Raw genomic sequence first — 13,437 nt, 5'->3', positions numbered from 1 at the left:
GGACGTCAACACGCTCAAACAGTCCGTCTCCAAGCTCTCCAAAGGGTACAGAGAATGGATCACGAGTATCGTCCAACACCATTAATACATATCATAGAAGAAGTGGAGGAGGTGATGCCCAGAGACAAACATCTACCCCCTCCCACAACTCAGGAAACTCAAAGGCCGCCGCATCCTCAGCGAACACAAGGGCGATAAACTGCATACTTTGTCGAGGTCCACACAAATGGTGGGATTGCGAGCATAAAGGAGAACTTGACAAGATCCAAAAGAGATTGTCATCCATGTCCGTTCAGGAGGCCACAGAAGAGACAAGCAGCGATGAGGAGCCCACATACCAGATGGGGTCCATACGACGCCTAAGTGCTATGAGAATGATAGCACCTCAAGAAGAACCAGAAGTCCGATACCTTTCGGCAATGCGATTGATGGAGCCTGAGAAGAAGGCAATATCGAAGAAACAAGCTCGCACCAGAAACCCAGAGAAGCGGGAGATGAAGCCCATGGAGTTGGCAACATCCCAGATACACACCCGCCAAAACCAGAATCAGACATCCGGTTCAATGCAAAGAGCAACGAGCCCAGAGACACCAAAGAGACACCGAAGGAGAACCTCCCAAGAGAGAGAGAAAACAGTGGTTGAGCAAACAACGCAGGTCAGGTGCAAGGGATCACCAAGAAAATGGTCACCTAAGAGGCACCAGCCACAACTCGAAGCTCTCCACCTTAGTCTTCAAGAAGCTGCTCCCCAACAGATGATCGAGGAGGCAGCTCTCCATCAAAACCAACAAGATTCAGCTCCCAGGAGGAAATTCAGAGATGAAGCTCTCAGCATGTTGTTCGAGCAGTGCCACCCCAAAGACAAGCTCCTCAGCAACAATGAAGATCCAGCTCCAGAGTCATCGAAGATTCAAGAAGCCAGCCGCATCAACGGCACACCATAGACTCAAGATAGTTAGGATTTTCTTATTTTGGGTTGTAACTCTTGTAAGTCGACGAGGTCGTCGACAGCTTAAGTGGGGGAGGATGTTAGAATCCAACTCCTTTTGATGTATTTAGTTCCCTTTAGATGCTTTCTTAGAGTTTAGTTTATGTTTTCTAGGCCATATGTCCCATTATTGTGTTACTGTCAGTTCAGTGTTCACTAGGGATTCTATGCATGTACTACATTAAGCTCTTTAGAGGGCGAATGATTAATGAAATCTTAAAGCCTTCTACCAAGTGTTGCCTTGCTTTTATGCTTGTTTGTTGCTAGACCTTTATAGATATTGTGTCTTACTTGCATATTAGCTCCCCTCCAACCCAACTTGATGCGTTAAGGACTCGTGGTTCGGACCCGCTTGTGCCCGCTTTGAAGTATCGGCCGTCACAAGCCCCGACCACCAACACTCCGTCGCCCAGATAGACGCGAGTGCTCCTAAGGTTCTATTGCCCGCTTGTGTTGCTTTGTGCTCACAAGTCCTTCTTCCGCTCAAGGCTAGCGTTCTTGCCGCCAAAAGGCTAGAGCGCGCCGCACGTTTCGGGGCCCAAACTCCCGGACCGTGACAGTTGGTATCAGAGCCGAGGCTCAAACCTCGTCGCAAGCAACCTGTGTAGGCACCAAGGAGGGCTACACGAAGATGGAATTCGTAGAAGAAAGGCTCGCTTGGCTCGAGGAGAAGGCGGATAAATGGGCCGAGCTCCAAGTCATTGTACACGAGCAAGCCGAGCAAATTGTGAAATTGATGGCTGATAGAGATGCCCTCCGCGAACAATTGCAATTTGTTCAAGGACAAGCCGATGAAGCACTTGAGAAATGTGCTACCTTGACGCGCATTGTGGGAAGAGACGCAATGGGTGTTGGTGTGGCGAAGATCAAGCCGCCCAAACCCCGCGACTACAGTGGCGCTAGAGACGCTAAAGATGTTGACAACTTCCTCTTCGACATGGAGCAGTACTTCCGAATATGTCAACTCAGTGACGATCAGAAGGTGGATACTGCCATCATGTACTTGTCCGAAGATGCTAAGCTGTGGTGGCACACCAAGCACGCAGATATCGAAGCAGGAAGGATAAAGATTGATACATGGGCGGAGTTCAAAGAGGAACTCAAAGAACAATTCTACCCCGTCAACACAGCATTTGTTGCGCGGATGAAGTTGCTAGAGTGCCGTCAGAAGGGTTCTCTTCGCGACTATGTTAAGGAATACTCGGCGATAATGTTGGACATCACAGATATGAATGAGAAAGATCGTGTGTTCAACTTTGTCAATGGGTTAAAGGATTGGGCGCAGCGAGAGATTTTGAGGCAGAATATTGATACCCTCGCTGCTGCTATGTGTGCTGCTGAGAGATTGATGGACTACTCAGTCGGGAAGGGTCGTCAATCCGAGAATGAATCAAGTGGGACGTCAACACGCTCAAACAGTCCGTCTCCAAGCTCTCCAAAGGGTACAGAGAATGGATCACGAGTATCGTCCAACACCATTAATACATATCATAGAAGAAGTGGAGGAGGTGATACCCAGAGACAAACATCTACCCCCTCCCACAACTCAGGAAACTCAAAGGCCGCCGCATCCTCAGCGAACACAAGGGCGATAAACTGCATACTTTGTCGAGGTCCACACAAATGGTGGGATTGCGAGCATAAAGGAGAACTTGACAAGATCCAAAAGAGATTGTCATCCATGTCCGTTCAGGAGGCCACAGAAGAGACAAGCAGCGATGAGGAGCCCACATACCAGATGGGGTCCATACGACGCCTAAGTGCTATGAGAATGATAGCACCTCAAGAAGAACCAGAAGTCCGATACCTTTCGGCAATGCGATTGATGGAGCCTGAGAAGAAGGCAATATCGAAGAAACAAGCTCGCACCAGAAACCCAGAGAAGCGGGAGATGAAGCCCATGGAGTTGGCAACATCCCAGATACACACCCGCCAAAACCAGAATCAGACATCCGGTTCAATGCAAAGAGCAACGAGCCCAGAGACACCAAAGAGACACCGAAGGAGAACCTCCCAAGAGAGAGAGAAAACAGTGGTTGAGCAAACAACGCAGGTCAGGTGCAAGGGATCACCAAGAAAATGGTCACCTAAGAGGCACCAGCCACAACTCGAAGCTCTCCACCTTAGTCTTCAAGAAGCTGCTCCCCAACAGATGATCGAGGAGGCAGCTCTCCATCAAAACCAACAAGATTCAGCTCCCAGGAGGAAATTCAGAGATGAAGCTCTCAGCATGTTGTTCGAGCAGTGCCACCCCAAAGACAAGCTCCTCAGCAACAATGAAGATCCAGCTCCAGAGTCATCGAAGATTCAAGAAGCCAGCCGCATCAACGGCACACCATAGACTCAAGATAGTTAGGATTTTCTTATTTTGGGTTGTAACTCTTGTAAGTCGACGAGGTCGTCGACAGCTTAAGTGGGGGAGGATGTTAGAATCCAACTCCTTTTGATGTATTTAGTTCCCTTTAGATGCTTTCTTAGAGTTTAGTTTATGTTTTCTAGGCCATATGTCCCATTATTGTGTTACTGTCAGTTCAGTGTTCACTAGGGATTCTATGCATGTACTACATTAAGCTCTTTAGAGGGCGAATGATTAATGAAATCTTAAAGCCTTCTACCAAGTGTTGCCTTGCTTTTATGCTTGTTTGTTGCTAGACCTTTATAGATATTGTGTCTTACTTGCATATTAGCTCCCCTCCAACCCAACTTGATGCGTTAAGGACTCGTGGTTCGGACCCGCTTGTGCCCGCTTTGAAGTATCGGCCGTCACAAGCCCCGACCACCAACACTCCGTCGCCCAGATAGACGCGAGTGCTCCTAAGGTTCTATTGCCCGCTTGTGTTGCTTTGTGCTCACAAGTCCTTCTTCCGCTCAAGGCTAGCGTTCTTGCCGCCAAAAGGCTAGAGCGCGCCGCACGTTTCGGGGCCCAAACTCCCGTACCGTGACACTATGGGACCCAAGTCAATAATTTTGGTTCCTAGTCAAAATTTACGGACTACGGGACCCATCTAGTAATAATTAACTTATCATTTCAACTAAAAGGAGCTACACCCTGTTGTTAAGAAATATGAAGATAATTGGCTTTGATTAATATAGTCATATAGAACAAATCAATGAAAAATAAGAATGAGAAAAACAATAAAAAAATGAATTAAAAACAAAAATATTTTCTTGATTCGGTTGATTTAGACTAATTGATGGGCATATGATTTATCGTTGAAAATATATTGAAACAAGCTGCAAACTAAGAGGGAGTTCACTTCACAAATCCGAAGGAATTTCTATTCCAAAACCACATGACAATAGGACTACAGGAGATTTAGCCTTTTAGCGTTATAAAGTGTTTGACTATCTCAACTTTTATCAATATGAGACTTTTATATATATTATTTGGTAGGATATATTTCAACAGCTCGTTTTACAATATGGAATACGTTGCATCTTCTTGTATTAGTTTGACTGTCGTCGTCACAAGTTTTCTTTAGTATATCCTACTTTGTTTCTAATTTCTAAAAATAAATACATGAGAAATTTCATACATGTTAAACGTGAGGTACCGTGGCTTTGTTTATTAATTAAGATCTTCCTAAGGCTATGTTTTACATTGCCTCGATCTTTCGACCCAACAATTCCAAGATCTTTGAATTGAAAATGTACTTAGCTAGTATATTACATACGTTGTATATGCAGATCTGATACATATTTGATGCTATATCCTGCACCCTGTCTGCCCTGTTATGATACTAATTTGACGATTTATGTACATTGTAACGAGCTATTCTACCCGTCCGTAGTATATACGAATGGCATTGACATATATACACATATCCTGTAATTATTGTACTAAACAAAATCAAGCTGCTAGCAGCATGATTGAAGGAGCAAGGAAAGTGCTTAATGTCATGTCGTCATGATACTAATTCGACGATTTAATTAGCAAGCTATTCTAATTATCCATAATATGCACGAGTGGCATTGACATTTGTTGTAATTATTGTACTAAATACATCAAAAATCAAGTTGTTGGCATAATTGAAGGAGCAAGGAAAGTGCTTAAAGACATGGCCTTGTTGCCCTTAAACTTCATTTTCTTGAAATCTCAGTGAGCTTATGCTATCTTTACAGGCTAACGTTTATATTAAGATATATTTAGGAAATCTTTTGGGAATATTATATATAAATAAGTCAAAGCATATTTTGATCTTATTCGATCATGATCAATTGCACTTACTCTTTCAACTTGTACCAAGTGTAACGTGCCGAAGAATGAAATAAATTTCACCTTATTTTGTTATATGTTATTGCAGATAAAACACGTAATTACTCCGTCCATTACATAATAATTGATACGCTTTGACTTTTATCATAACTGTGACTATCAATATCTTTAACAAATTTGATACTCTAATAATATAACATTATGATAAATACATCTTACGGAGTACTTATTAACATCATATATAGTTTATTATATAACAACAAAAAGAAAAACCAGTCAAAGTGTCAATTATCATCAAACGGAGGGAGTATAATTACTACTTGTAGTTAATACATTCATCTCATTCAATTCGCGATTATTTGACCAAAAAATTGAAGATAATACACGAAAAAAATGAGAGATAATGTACTGTGTATATATTATATAATCTGTACAAGAACTTTCATTTACATTTTGTATGTATATGTACACAAAATTTGCATTCTGTCTTAATTACTCAAGATGTTGAGAAAAGTTGATCTAGTCTTAACTAAATGCCTAAACAAGGATTCTAAGGCTTCATCGAGAATTAGAATTTCAGAGTCCAATTTCGTCATCTGGCTCCTCAAATAATCTAAATCACTAGTGTTCTTTAGGCTTACAATTGCCTCGAGAGTAGCATCGACAACATCGAATTCACTGTTTGTTATCGATGCTTCCTTGGAACCACCTTTGTGCATCAACTTGGAAACCATAGACCATTTGCTCTTTGGCGACTCCACTTTTGTACCACCGATGTAGGACAACATTGTCTTAAAAATATCGACGGTGATTGCCTCTACATCTTTGAACATGCTTCCGATTGCATTGACATCGACATAAGTTTGCTCGACTTCAATATTTTTCAAGCACTTCTTGATTAATTTCTTGGCAGTCTTTCGAGTGTTCAAGTATTGAATAACTTCATTGCTAATGTTAAGTTCACCGTTGCACCTTCTCCTTAACACGGATTGTATGTCTTGGAGGCGTTCCCTCGATTGTACCAATACATCCCTCGATGTTCCACAAATGTCAAGAAGCCTTATCGAACCATCCAAGACTTCCTCGGTCCACTTTGATCGTTGTGACACGGCTTGTTGATTAAGTGGAAGTTGAAGCAACTCATCAACACTTCTGTACAAATCTTTAAGGTTTGCGAGTGTTTGGTTTAGTGACGATGAAGAAGAAGCAGCTAAAGAAGACCTCAATCGACACAATTGTTCATCAAATTGTTCAACAATTGGGTGAGATTTGGATGGGAAACTCAAAGAACGAAGATAATAACAATCCATTTTCAGATTTTAAGTTAAAATTAGCTTATTGAAAAAAAGGCAGAGAAGTTTATAATACAAATAGTCTTGGAATTGGTATAATGTACTTGTATTACTTATCTCTTCCTTTCGTGTCTGTTTATATACACGAAAGTAAAGCGAAGACAGCACGAATTCTACAATAAATGGCCGATCATCTTACAACGATTTCAATTTACCAGGAAGAGTTCTCGTGTGAAATGTCTCTTCCTACCGAACTTTCCAGCTAATTCGAATGGACTATATTGATTTTGATAATATAGCTCATCTCTTTACACATTGTATAGTCATATATATGACATTCGATGTTTAATCCTGCACCCTGTAACCCCGTCATGATCCTAAGTACGCGCTACTCACGAGTTAAATAACACCTTATTTATTGTTGTAGTTGACAAGTCAATTAATAATCCGCACGAATGCGTGTTTGTATATTCAAATCTGACATTCAATGTTAAATTTCGCAATCTGTATGTTCGCCATGATCCTTAGTACACGATAGTCAGTGGAAACGACGCCTCATTGACAATTCCAATAAATAATTCAATTATTCAATAAATAATTTCGATGAATGCATTATGTTTACACAAATTTAATACAAGTAGGATTGGAAAGAAGGACTAGTTAAGATATATTCAACGATTTCAAATGAATATAAAACTCGAACTTACCTACATTGTTGGATAGTAGGAGACCAGCACTATACTAATTAATATCGTACATGACCTTTTCGTCTACCAAAATTTCCTGAGTTCCTAAAGATAATTGGATTATGTACAGGTTCGCTGCTATATGAGTACATAATACAATTCAATGAGTACCTGCATTTACGCCTAACGGAAAAACATACCTGCAATCACGTAATATAGTCAGTCCAAAGATATGAAAATCCTATTCTTTATGTATAGATATTATATCAAATAATACACAAATATGAGATTCATTTTGATAGATAAACTTTCAATGCATTTCAAACTACTGTCAGTAGTAATCCCCTGCTTTCGGATATTCTAGGTGTAGAGGAATATATGGAATATTTCAACAATTAGAACGTGCAAATAAAGGATGAAAACCACAATAATTAATTAGATGATTGTATAATCGTGTATATATACTTCGTATATAATTTCATTCACTGATCAAAATTTTGTACATTTCTGTTCTAGTAGCTAGTTAATTACTAATGACATTAAGAAGAATTGCTCTGGTTTTAATTAGATGCCTGAACAAGCATTCCAAAACTTCTTCGATTTCTTGGATTTGTGACTCTAAGTTCATTACTTGTGACATATCAACATGAACTTTCTTCTTCTGGCAGATCATCAACTCGAGAGTAGCATCGACAGCATCAAATTCACTGACGAATGCTGATGTTTCCTTCTCAGCTCTTTGGCGGACTAACTTTGAGAAAGACCAGCAATTTTTCTGTGATCCACTGATGTAGGACAACAGTGACTTGAAGACATCATCTGTTACAGATTGCACATCTTTCAGCATGTTTTCGATGAAATTGGCCTCGTTAGTGTTGTCATTTTCCTTGATGTCTTTCAAGCACTTCTTGACTGTTTTCTTAGCTGTTTTTCGAGTGTTGAGGTATTCAACGACTTCATTGGTAATGTTAAGTTCACCACTACACCTTCTTCGGTGCACTGATTGAATATCCTGAAGCCGTTCTTTTGATTGTACCAAGACATCCCGAGATGTGGAACAAATGTCAAGGATCCTTAGAGATCCATCCAATACTTCCTCAACCCAATTTTCGCTTAGACTTTTTTGATTAAGGGGAAGTTGAAGAAACTCATCGACACACTGATACAAATCTTTAAGGCCGCTAAGCTTGTTGGTTAGTGATGAAGTAGATGCAGCTTGAGAAGACCTCAATCTGCACAATTGCTCATCCAATTGATCCGCAATTGGGTGAGATTTTGAAGGAAAACTCAAAGAACGGATGTGTTGAGATGTCATTTTTAAGGCTTTTTAAAATTGTTAGAAGGCAAAGAGCTTTAATTAAGATGCAAGTTTAACTTTGGTTTGATGATTTGCTCGTTCTTCCCTGCCTTTATATACTCGAAGACAAGAGAAATGGAATCTAATCATAATTAGCGAGAGATAAAATGATTAAATTTTTTAATTAATGTCTTCCTTTGGCTATGTTTCACAATGTTTCTTCCTAACCAAACCTGCCAACTAATAAATCCAAAGATGATCAGCTTACATTGCATTATGTTGGATTAATATATAGTAACTACAATATCAAATGTTAGTTCAATATTTTTATGTGCTTTTAACACCCGACTTGCTATATAATCGTGTTTGATTCTGATCTTAATATGATATTTTGTCACATACATATTATACACGAATGGAAATGACGAGGTAAGTCTCATATTATAATATACTCTTGGTACGTTGTTAAAATTTTTCCAGGGATCCACACGAGTGGCGTGTTATCAGGTATTGATTATTTTTTAAGCATCTGATCTGATGAATGAAATAATCAAGCCAACTACCTCTTTGCAAGCTATGGGAGTAAAGGACAAATTTTCGAGCTAATTTTGAAGTTTTAAAGTTGCACGGGATGATTTCTAGATAAATTTCTAGACAGGTGATTTTTTTTATTTTTTATTTTTTTTTACCAACGGTTCAAAAAGGAGGCTGGCTCCCAATTGACTCAAGACTACAAACCGAGTATTTAACTCTCTTAACCAAACTAATACAAGAATTGAAGTGGGGATTGGGGGTACAATGGATTAAAAATGTTGTTTTACTTTAAAAAAGACTCATCCAGCAACACAAATCACAACCCGACCAGAATCTCTGTTGCTGTTGATGCATTCGTTGTAAAATCACCTCATTTCGATTGAACCATGCTTTCTAGTGACTGCAAAAAATGGATAAGACCATAGTTTCTAGTTGGATGTTCTAGGACTAGTCACGAAAATCGTTAAGGCTAAGGGCAACAATATATGTCACATAATGTGATAATGGCCGGGTTAAGCACGTAGGGAACCCTCTAGCTTTTGCATTCAATTCATAAGTGATGAAGAGAATTAAATAAGGATATTAGCTCGTCTTCAAGTCATCTCCTTAGCTTAGCTTTTAAAGGCTCGCTGAATCAATCAATGCCAAGAAATATCTTCTATGACTTATCTTGTTCCCACACTATATATAGTGCGGCGAGCTCAGCCGTGCTCTAAAAATAACTGAAGTACTTTCAAGCAGCCAAAGGTTTAAATAATATTGTCCATGCCAAGGTTTAGCAGAAGACAATATGACCAACCAATTTTTTTTTTAGTACTAGTATATTGTCTAAATCATACGCTTTCATACAAACAAGGACAAGGGGGACGAACATTGACTTCCCAACTATACCAATTTTTGTTAATGGTACCTGATCAGTAGATGATCTTTTGAAATATTATGTTGTCAATTCTTCCTCGAATGTCTTTGTTTATATACATATGTCAATGTAACAGAATACAACAGGAAATCATATCAAGATATTAACATCATTTTTAATTGTCTCGACAACTTTCCTAGCCAAGTTTCTAGCCAACTTATACATAAACTATGGTCATACATGATAGTATGATACATTATATATACATCCGAGATCTTTGATGTAATATACTGTGCCCTGCATACCCTTCATTCAACAACCTTATATTATACCACCTAACTTGTCTGTTTCTAATCTTTAGCCCATTATTTTATCGAAAATTCCCATGCTTCTACACCTAATTATATTTAATACTCTTCATCTATAATTAACATGATCCATAATACGCACTTCACCGTCTTCACACGAGTGCAACAATTAAGATTTTGATAATATTGAGATACACATATTAAACAAAGAAATTGCATAAATATTCATGATCGAATTATATAATGTAGGCAACTGCATTGATGTAAGCCGTTGGAGATCAATTAATTAATATCATGGCCTTAATTGTACCGACTACTTTCAACGTCTGACATAGTGCCATTTGTGCGCTTAGAAAAATTTGCACGAGTGAGGCTGACATTTTTATTATTATAAGAGCAGACAAGCTGTCAACATGACGCGTTCAACAAACAAATCGAACCATATCTTCTTAAGGACATATTCTGGTCAAATTCTACAAAACCACACCGTTAAGATGCACATTTTATTATAAATAGAAATGTTTTAATTGGATGTTAATTGATTAATTTTGTTCAAAATCATAAAGGCAATAAGAAAATGGTGGAAAAATTGGGAATATACTTCAGTTAATGTACAGTTACTAAGGAATAATGCTAACAAAGGGTCATCAAATAGTATTTGTACTTCTAAATCTTCTATCATGATTTTCAAGTGGTTAGCTATTGTGCATTCCTGAGGCGAATAAGGCTTCTAAAAAATACTGAGTCTAGAATAAGGAATCGAAAAATCACGAAATTACACAGATTGTGTATATGTACAAATCGATTTTAGGATGTTGAGAAGTGTTGCTCTAGTCATAGGACTCTAAATTAAATGCCTAAACAAGGAGTGTTGTGCTTCATCGATAACTTTAATGTCAGAGCCAGTGTAATCATCTGGTTCTTCATCATTTCTTAACTAGTTATGTTCTGTTGGCAGATAATCGAGTCACGAGTATCATCAACAACATCAAGTTTATTGTTTCCAAGTGTGAACCAACGGTGTAGGACAGCACGGACTAAAAGATATCAAGGGCTATCGAGTTCACATCTTTCAACATTCTCCCAGGCATTGTCCTCTGTAGTTTGCTCTGCTTCCTTGATATTATTCAAGGACTTCTTGATCATCTTCCTAGCAATCTTTCGGGTGTTCAAGTATTGAAAAATTCCATTAGTAATGTTAAGCTCACCGCTACACCTTCTCCTTAGTGCTGATTGTATATCTTGCAGGCATTCCCTTGACAGTACTGATACATCCCTCGATGTGCTACAAATGTCGAAATGCCTTAGAGATACATCCAAGACTTCCTCGACCAATTTTGAGTGTACATTTTGGGATATGGCCTGTTGATTAAGGGGCAGTTATGTTGAAGCAACTCATCAACATTGGAGTACAAATCTGTAAGATTTGCTAACAAATCCCTGTAATTCCACCATGATCTAAGCAATTCCTGCGTGCGTGCACACGAGTGTAAATGACACCTTATATCAATTAGGCTTGCAAACAAAAAAAAAAAATTTAAAGAGATTAGAAGGGAATGAACCTCAACCCTTCTAAGAGTAATATACAAGGTCCAAGAATGTAGGTGACTGCCTGTCTGTAGGAGACCGTGTAATATCATACACGCCCTAACTACCGAGTTCTCTGAAGCTCTTGCAGACCATTGGAATCAATACAGCTAAATTATCTATGAATACACGAGGCGATTCAACGTATACCTCCACATGGAATAGTTCTGACAATCACCTTCTATTATTCAACCATGAAATAAAATAAAATTTATATATTGTTCCATTTCATCAATTTTATTTTATTAATTCCCAATGATTTCATATTAGATAACAGAATTTTACTTTAGCAGTAAATAATAGAATTTCTAACCGTTCAATTTTTGTTTTTGTTTTTTTTTTTTTTTTTCTTTTTTCAGGTTACTTATGGAATATATATGAACTTATGAAGCTAAAGTTATCAGAAAACAAATAAATAAATAAAATTATGAACTGAAGAACACAAATATAGAGGTAACTGTACGGATTATATTAATTTGTATAGAGCTATCATTTACAGATCAAAATTTTTGTACAAGAACAAATTTTGTTCTAGTTACTAAGAACATTTAGAAGAGTTGCTCTGGTTTTAACTAGATGCCTAAACAAGCATTCAAGAACTTCATCAATTTCTTGAATTTGTGACTCTAAGTTGACCAATTGAGACATATCAACATTTACTTTCTTTTTTTCTAGAGTAGCATCCACGGCATCAAATTCGCTGATGGATGCTACTGCATTCTTCTTCGAGAAAGACCAGCTACTTTTTTGTGATCCGCCAATGAATGACAACACGGACTTGAAGATATCAAGGGTTATTGTGTTAACTTCTGTCAACTTGCTCTCAACTGCGTTATCCTTGGTAGTTTGCTCTGCATCCTTGATGTTTTTCAAGGACTTCTTGATAGTCTTCTTGGATGATTTACGGGTTTTAAGGTATTCAACGACTTCATTGGTAATGTCAAGTTCACCACTACTCCTCCTTCGAAGAGCTGATTGTATGTCTTGGATCCTATCCTTTGATAGTGCCAAGACATCCCGAGATGTGGAGCAAATGTCAAGGAGTCTTAGAGATCCATCTAACACTTGTCGTACTAAAGATTGAGATACAGTCTGATTTTGGGGCAGTTGAAGAAACTCTTCAACACACTTGTATAAATCATTAAGGCCGCTAAGTTTGCTAGTCAAGGATGAAGTAGAAGCGGCTTGAGATGAACTCAATCTGTTTAATTGTTGATCCAACTGATCGGAAACTGGGTGAGAGTTTGAGGGGAAACTGAAAGATCGGCTGTGGTGAGATGCCATTTTAGAGTATTTTTTCGATTAGTTTGTTCAAAGGCAAAGAAATGATAGAAGTTTTGATTTAATTTGTGAATTGTTCAGCCTTCTTTGCCTCTTTATATACTATTATGTAAAGAAGACAAATGGAATCTTAAAATAAATGAGACTTAGTGATACAACATGCTCTTCATTGGGCTTGTTTCACGGTGTCTCCGCCAACTAATGTATTGATCAATGATCATAACTAATACTTTGTTAATATTACACATTAAGAAAGAAGATTTGAAGGATTTTCTGTTATACAACAACCAATACAGTATCTGCAAGATGTCTTAGTTTAAAATATCATCTGTCAAATGTTTCTTCTGTGTTTTCGAACTCCCAACTTCACAGCTAATACATTATATCTC

General features: G+C 38.4%; 3 protein-coding genes across 3 annotated transcripts; all 3 read right to left on the bottom strand.

Annotated features, from left to right (window-relative positions):
- Positions 1-5,692: 5,692 nt before the first annotated feature.
- Positions 5,693-6,514, bottom strand: LOC145575764 (uncharacterized). The gene has a single exon (XM_081633572.1). It carries the CDS (start codon positions 6,512-6,514, stop codon positions 5,693-5,695), a length of 822 nt encoding a protein of 273 aa, XP_081489698.1.
- Positions 6,515-7,640: 1,126 nt separating this feature from the next.
- On the bottom strand, positions 7,641-8,497 carry LOC145575763 (uncharacterized). Its single transcript, XM_081633571.1, has one exon. It carries the CDS (start codon positions 8,495-8,497, stop codon positions 7,706-7,708), a length of 792 nt encoding a protein of 263 aa, XP_081489697.1. The 3' UTR covers positions 7,641-7,705.
- A 2,730-nt stretch (positions 8,498-11,227) lies between these two features.
- LOC145575761 (uncharacterized) lies at positions 11,228-13,051 on the bottom strand. The gene is made up of 2 exons (XM_081633570.1): positions 12,314-13,051; positions 11,228-11,542 (listed from the first exon to the last, which is right to left on the bottom strand). Exons 1-2 carry the CDS (start codon positions 13,049-13,051, stop codon positions 11,228-11,230), a joined length of 1,053 nt encoding a protein of 350 aa, XP_081489696.1.
- Between the last annotated feature and the right edge of the window lie 386 nt (positions 13,052-13,437).

Source organism: Chenopodium album, chromosome 13 (assembly GCF_948465745.1).
Source record: "Chenopodium album chromosome 13, dcCheAlbu1.1, whole genome shotgun sequence".
NCBI classification, from domain to species: domain Eukaryota; kingdom Viridiplantae; phylum Streptophyta; class Magnoliopsida; order Caryophyllales; family Amaranthaceae; genus Chenopodium; species Chenopodium album.
This window is presented reverse-complemented; position numbering and strand designations above follow the sequence as displayed.

Coding starts and splice junctions, on each gene's coding strand:
- LOC145575764 (XM_081633572.1), bottom strand. CDS start 6,514: ATGGATTGTTATTATCTTCGTTCTTTGAGTTTCCCATCCAAATCTCAC.
- LOC145575763 (XM_081633571.1), bottom strand. CDS start 8,497: ATGACATCTCAACACATCCGTTCTTTGAGTTTTCCTTCAAAATCTCAC.
- LOC145575761 (XM_081633570.1), bottom strand. CDS start 13,051: ATGGCATCTCACCACAGCCGATCTTTCAGTTTCCCCTCAAACTCTCAC. Junction 11,543..12,313: donor CCAGAGCAACTCTTCTAAAT/GTTCTTAGTAAC, acceptor CTTAATCAACAG/GCCATATCCCAAAATGTACA.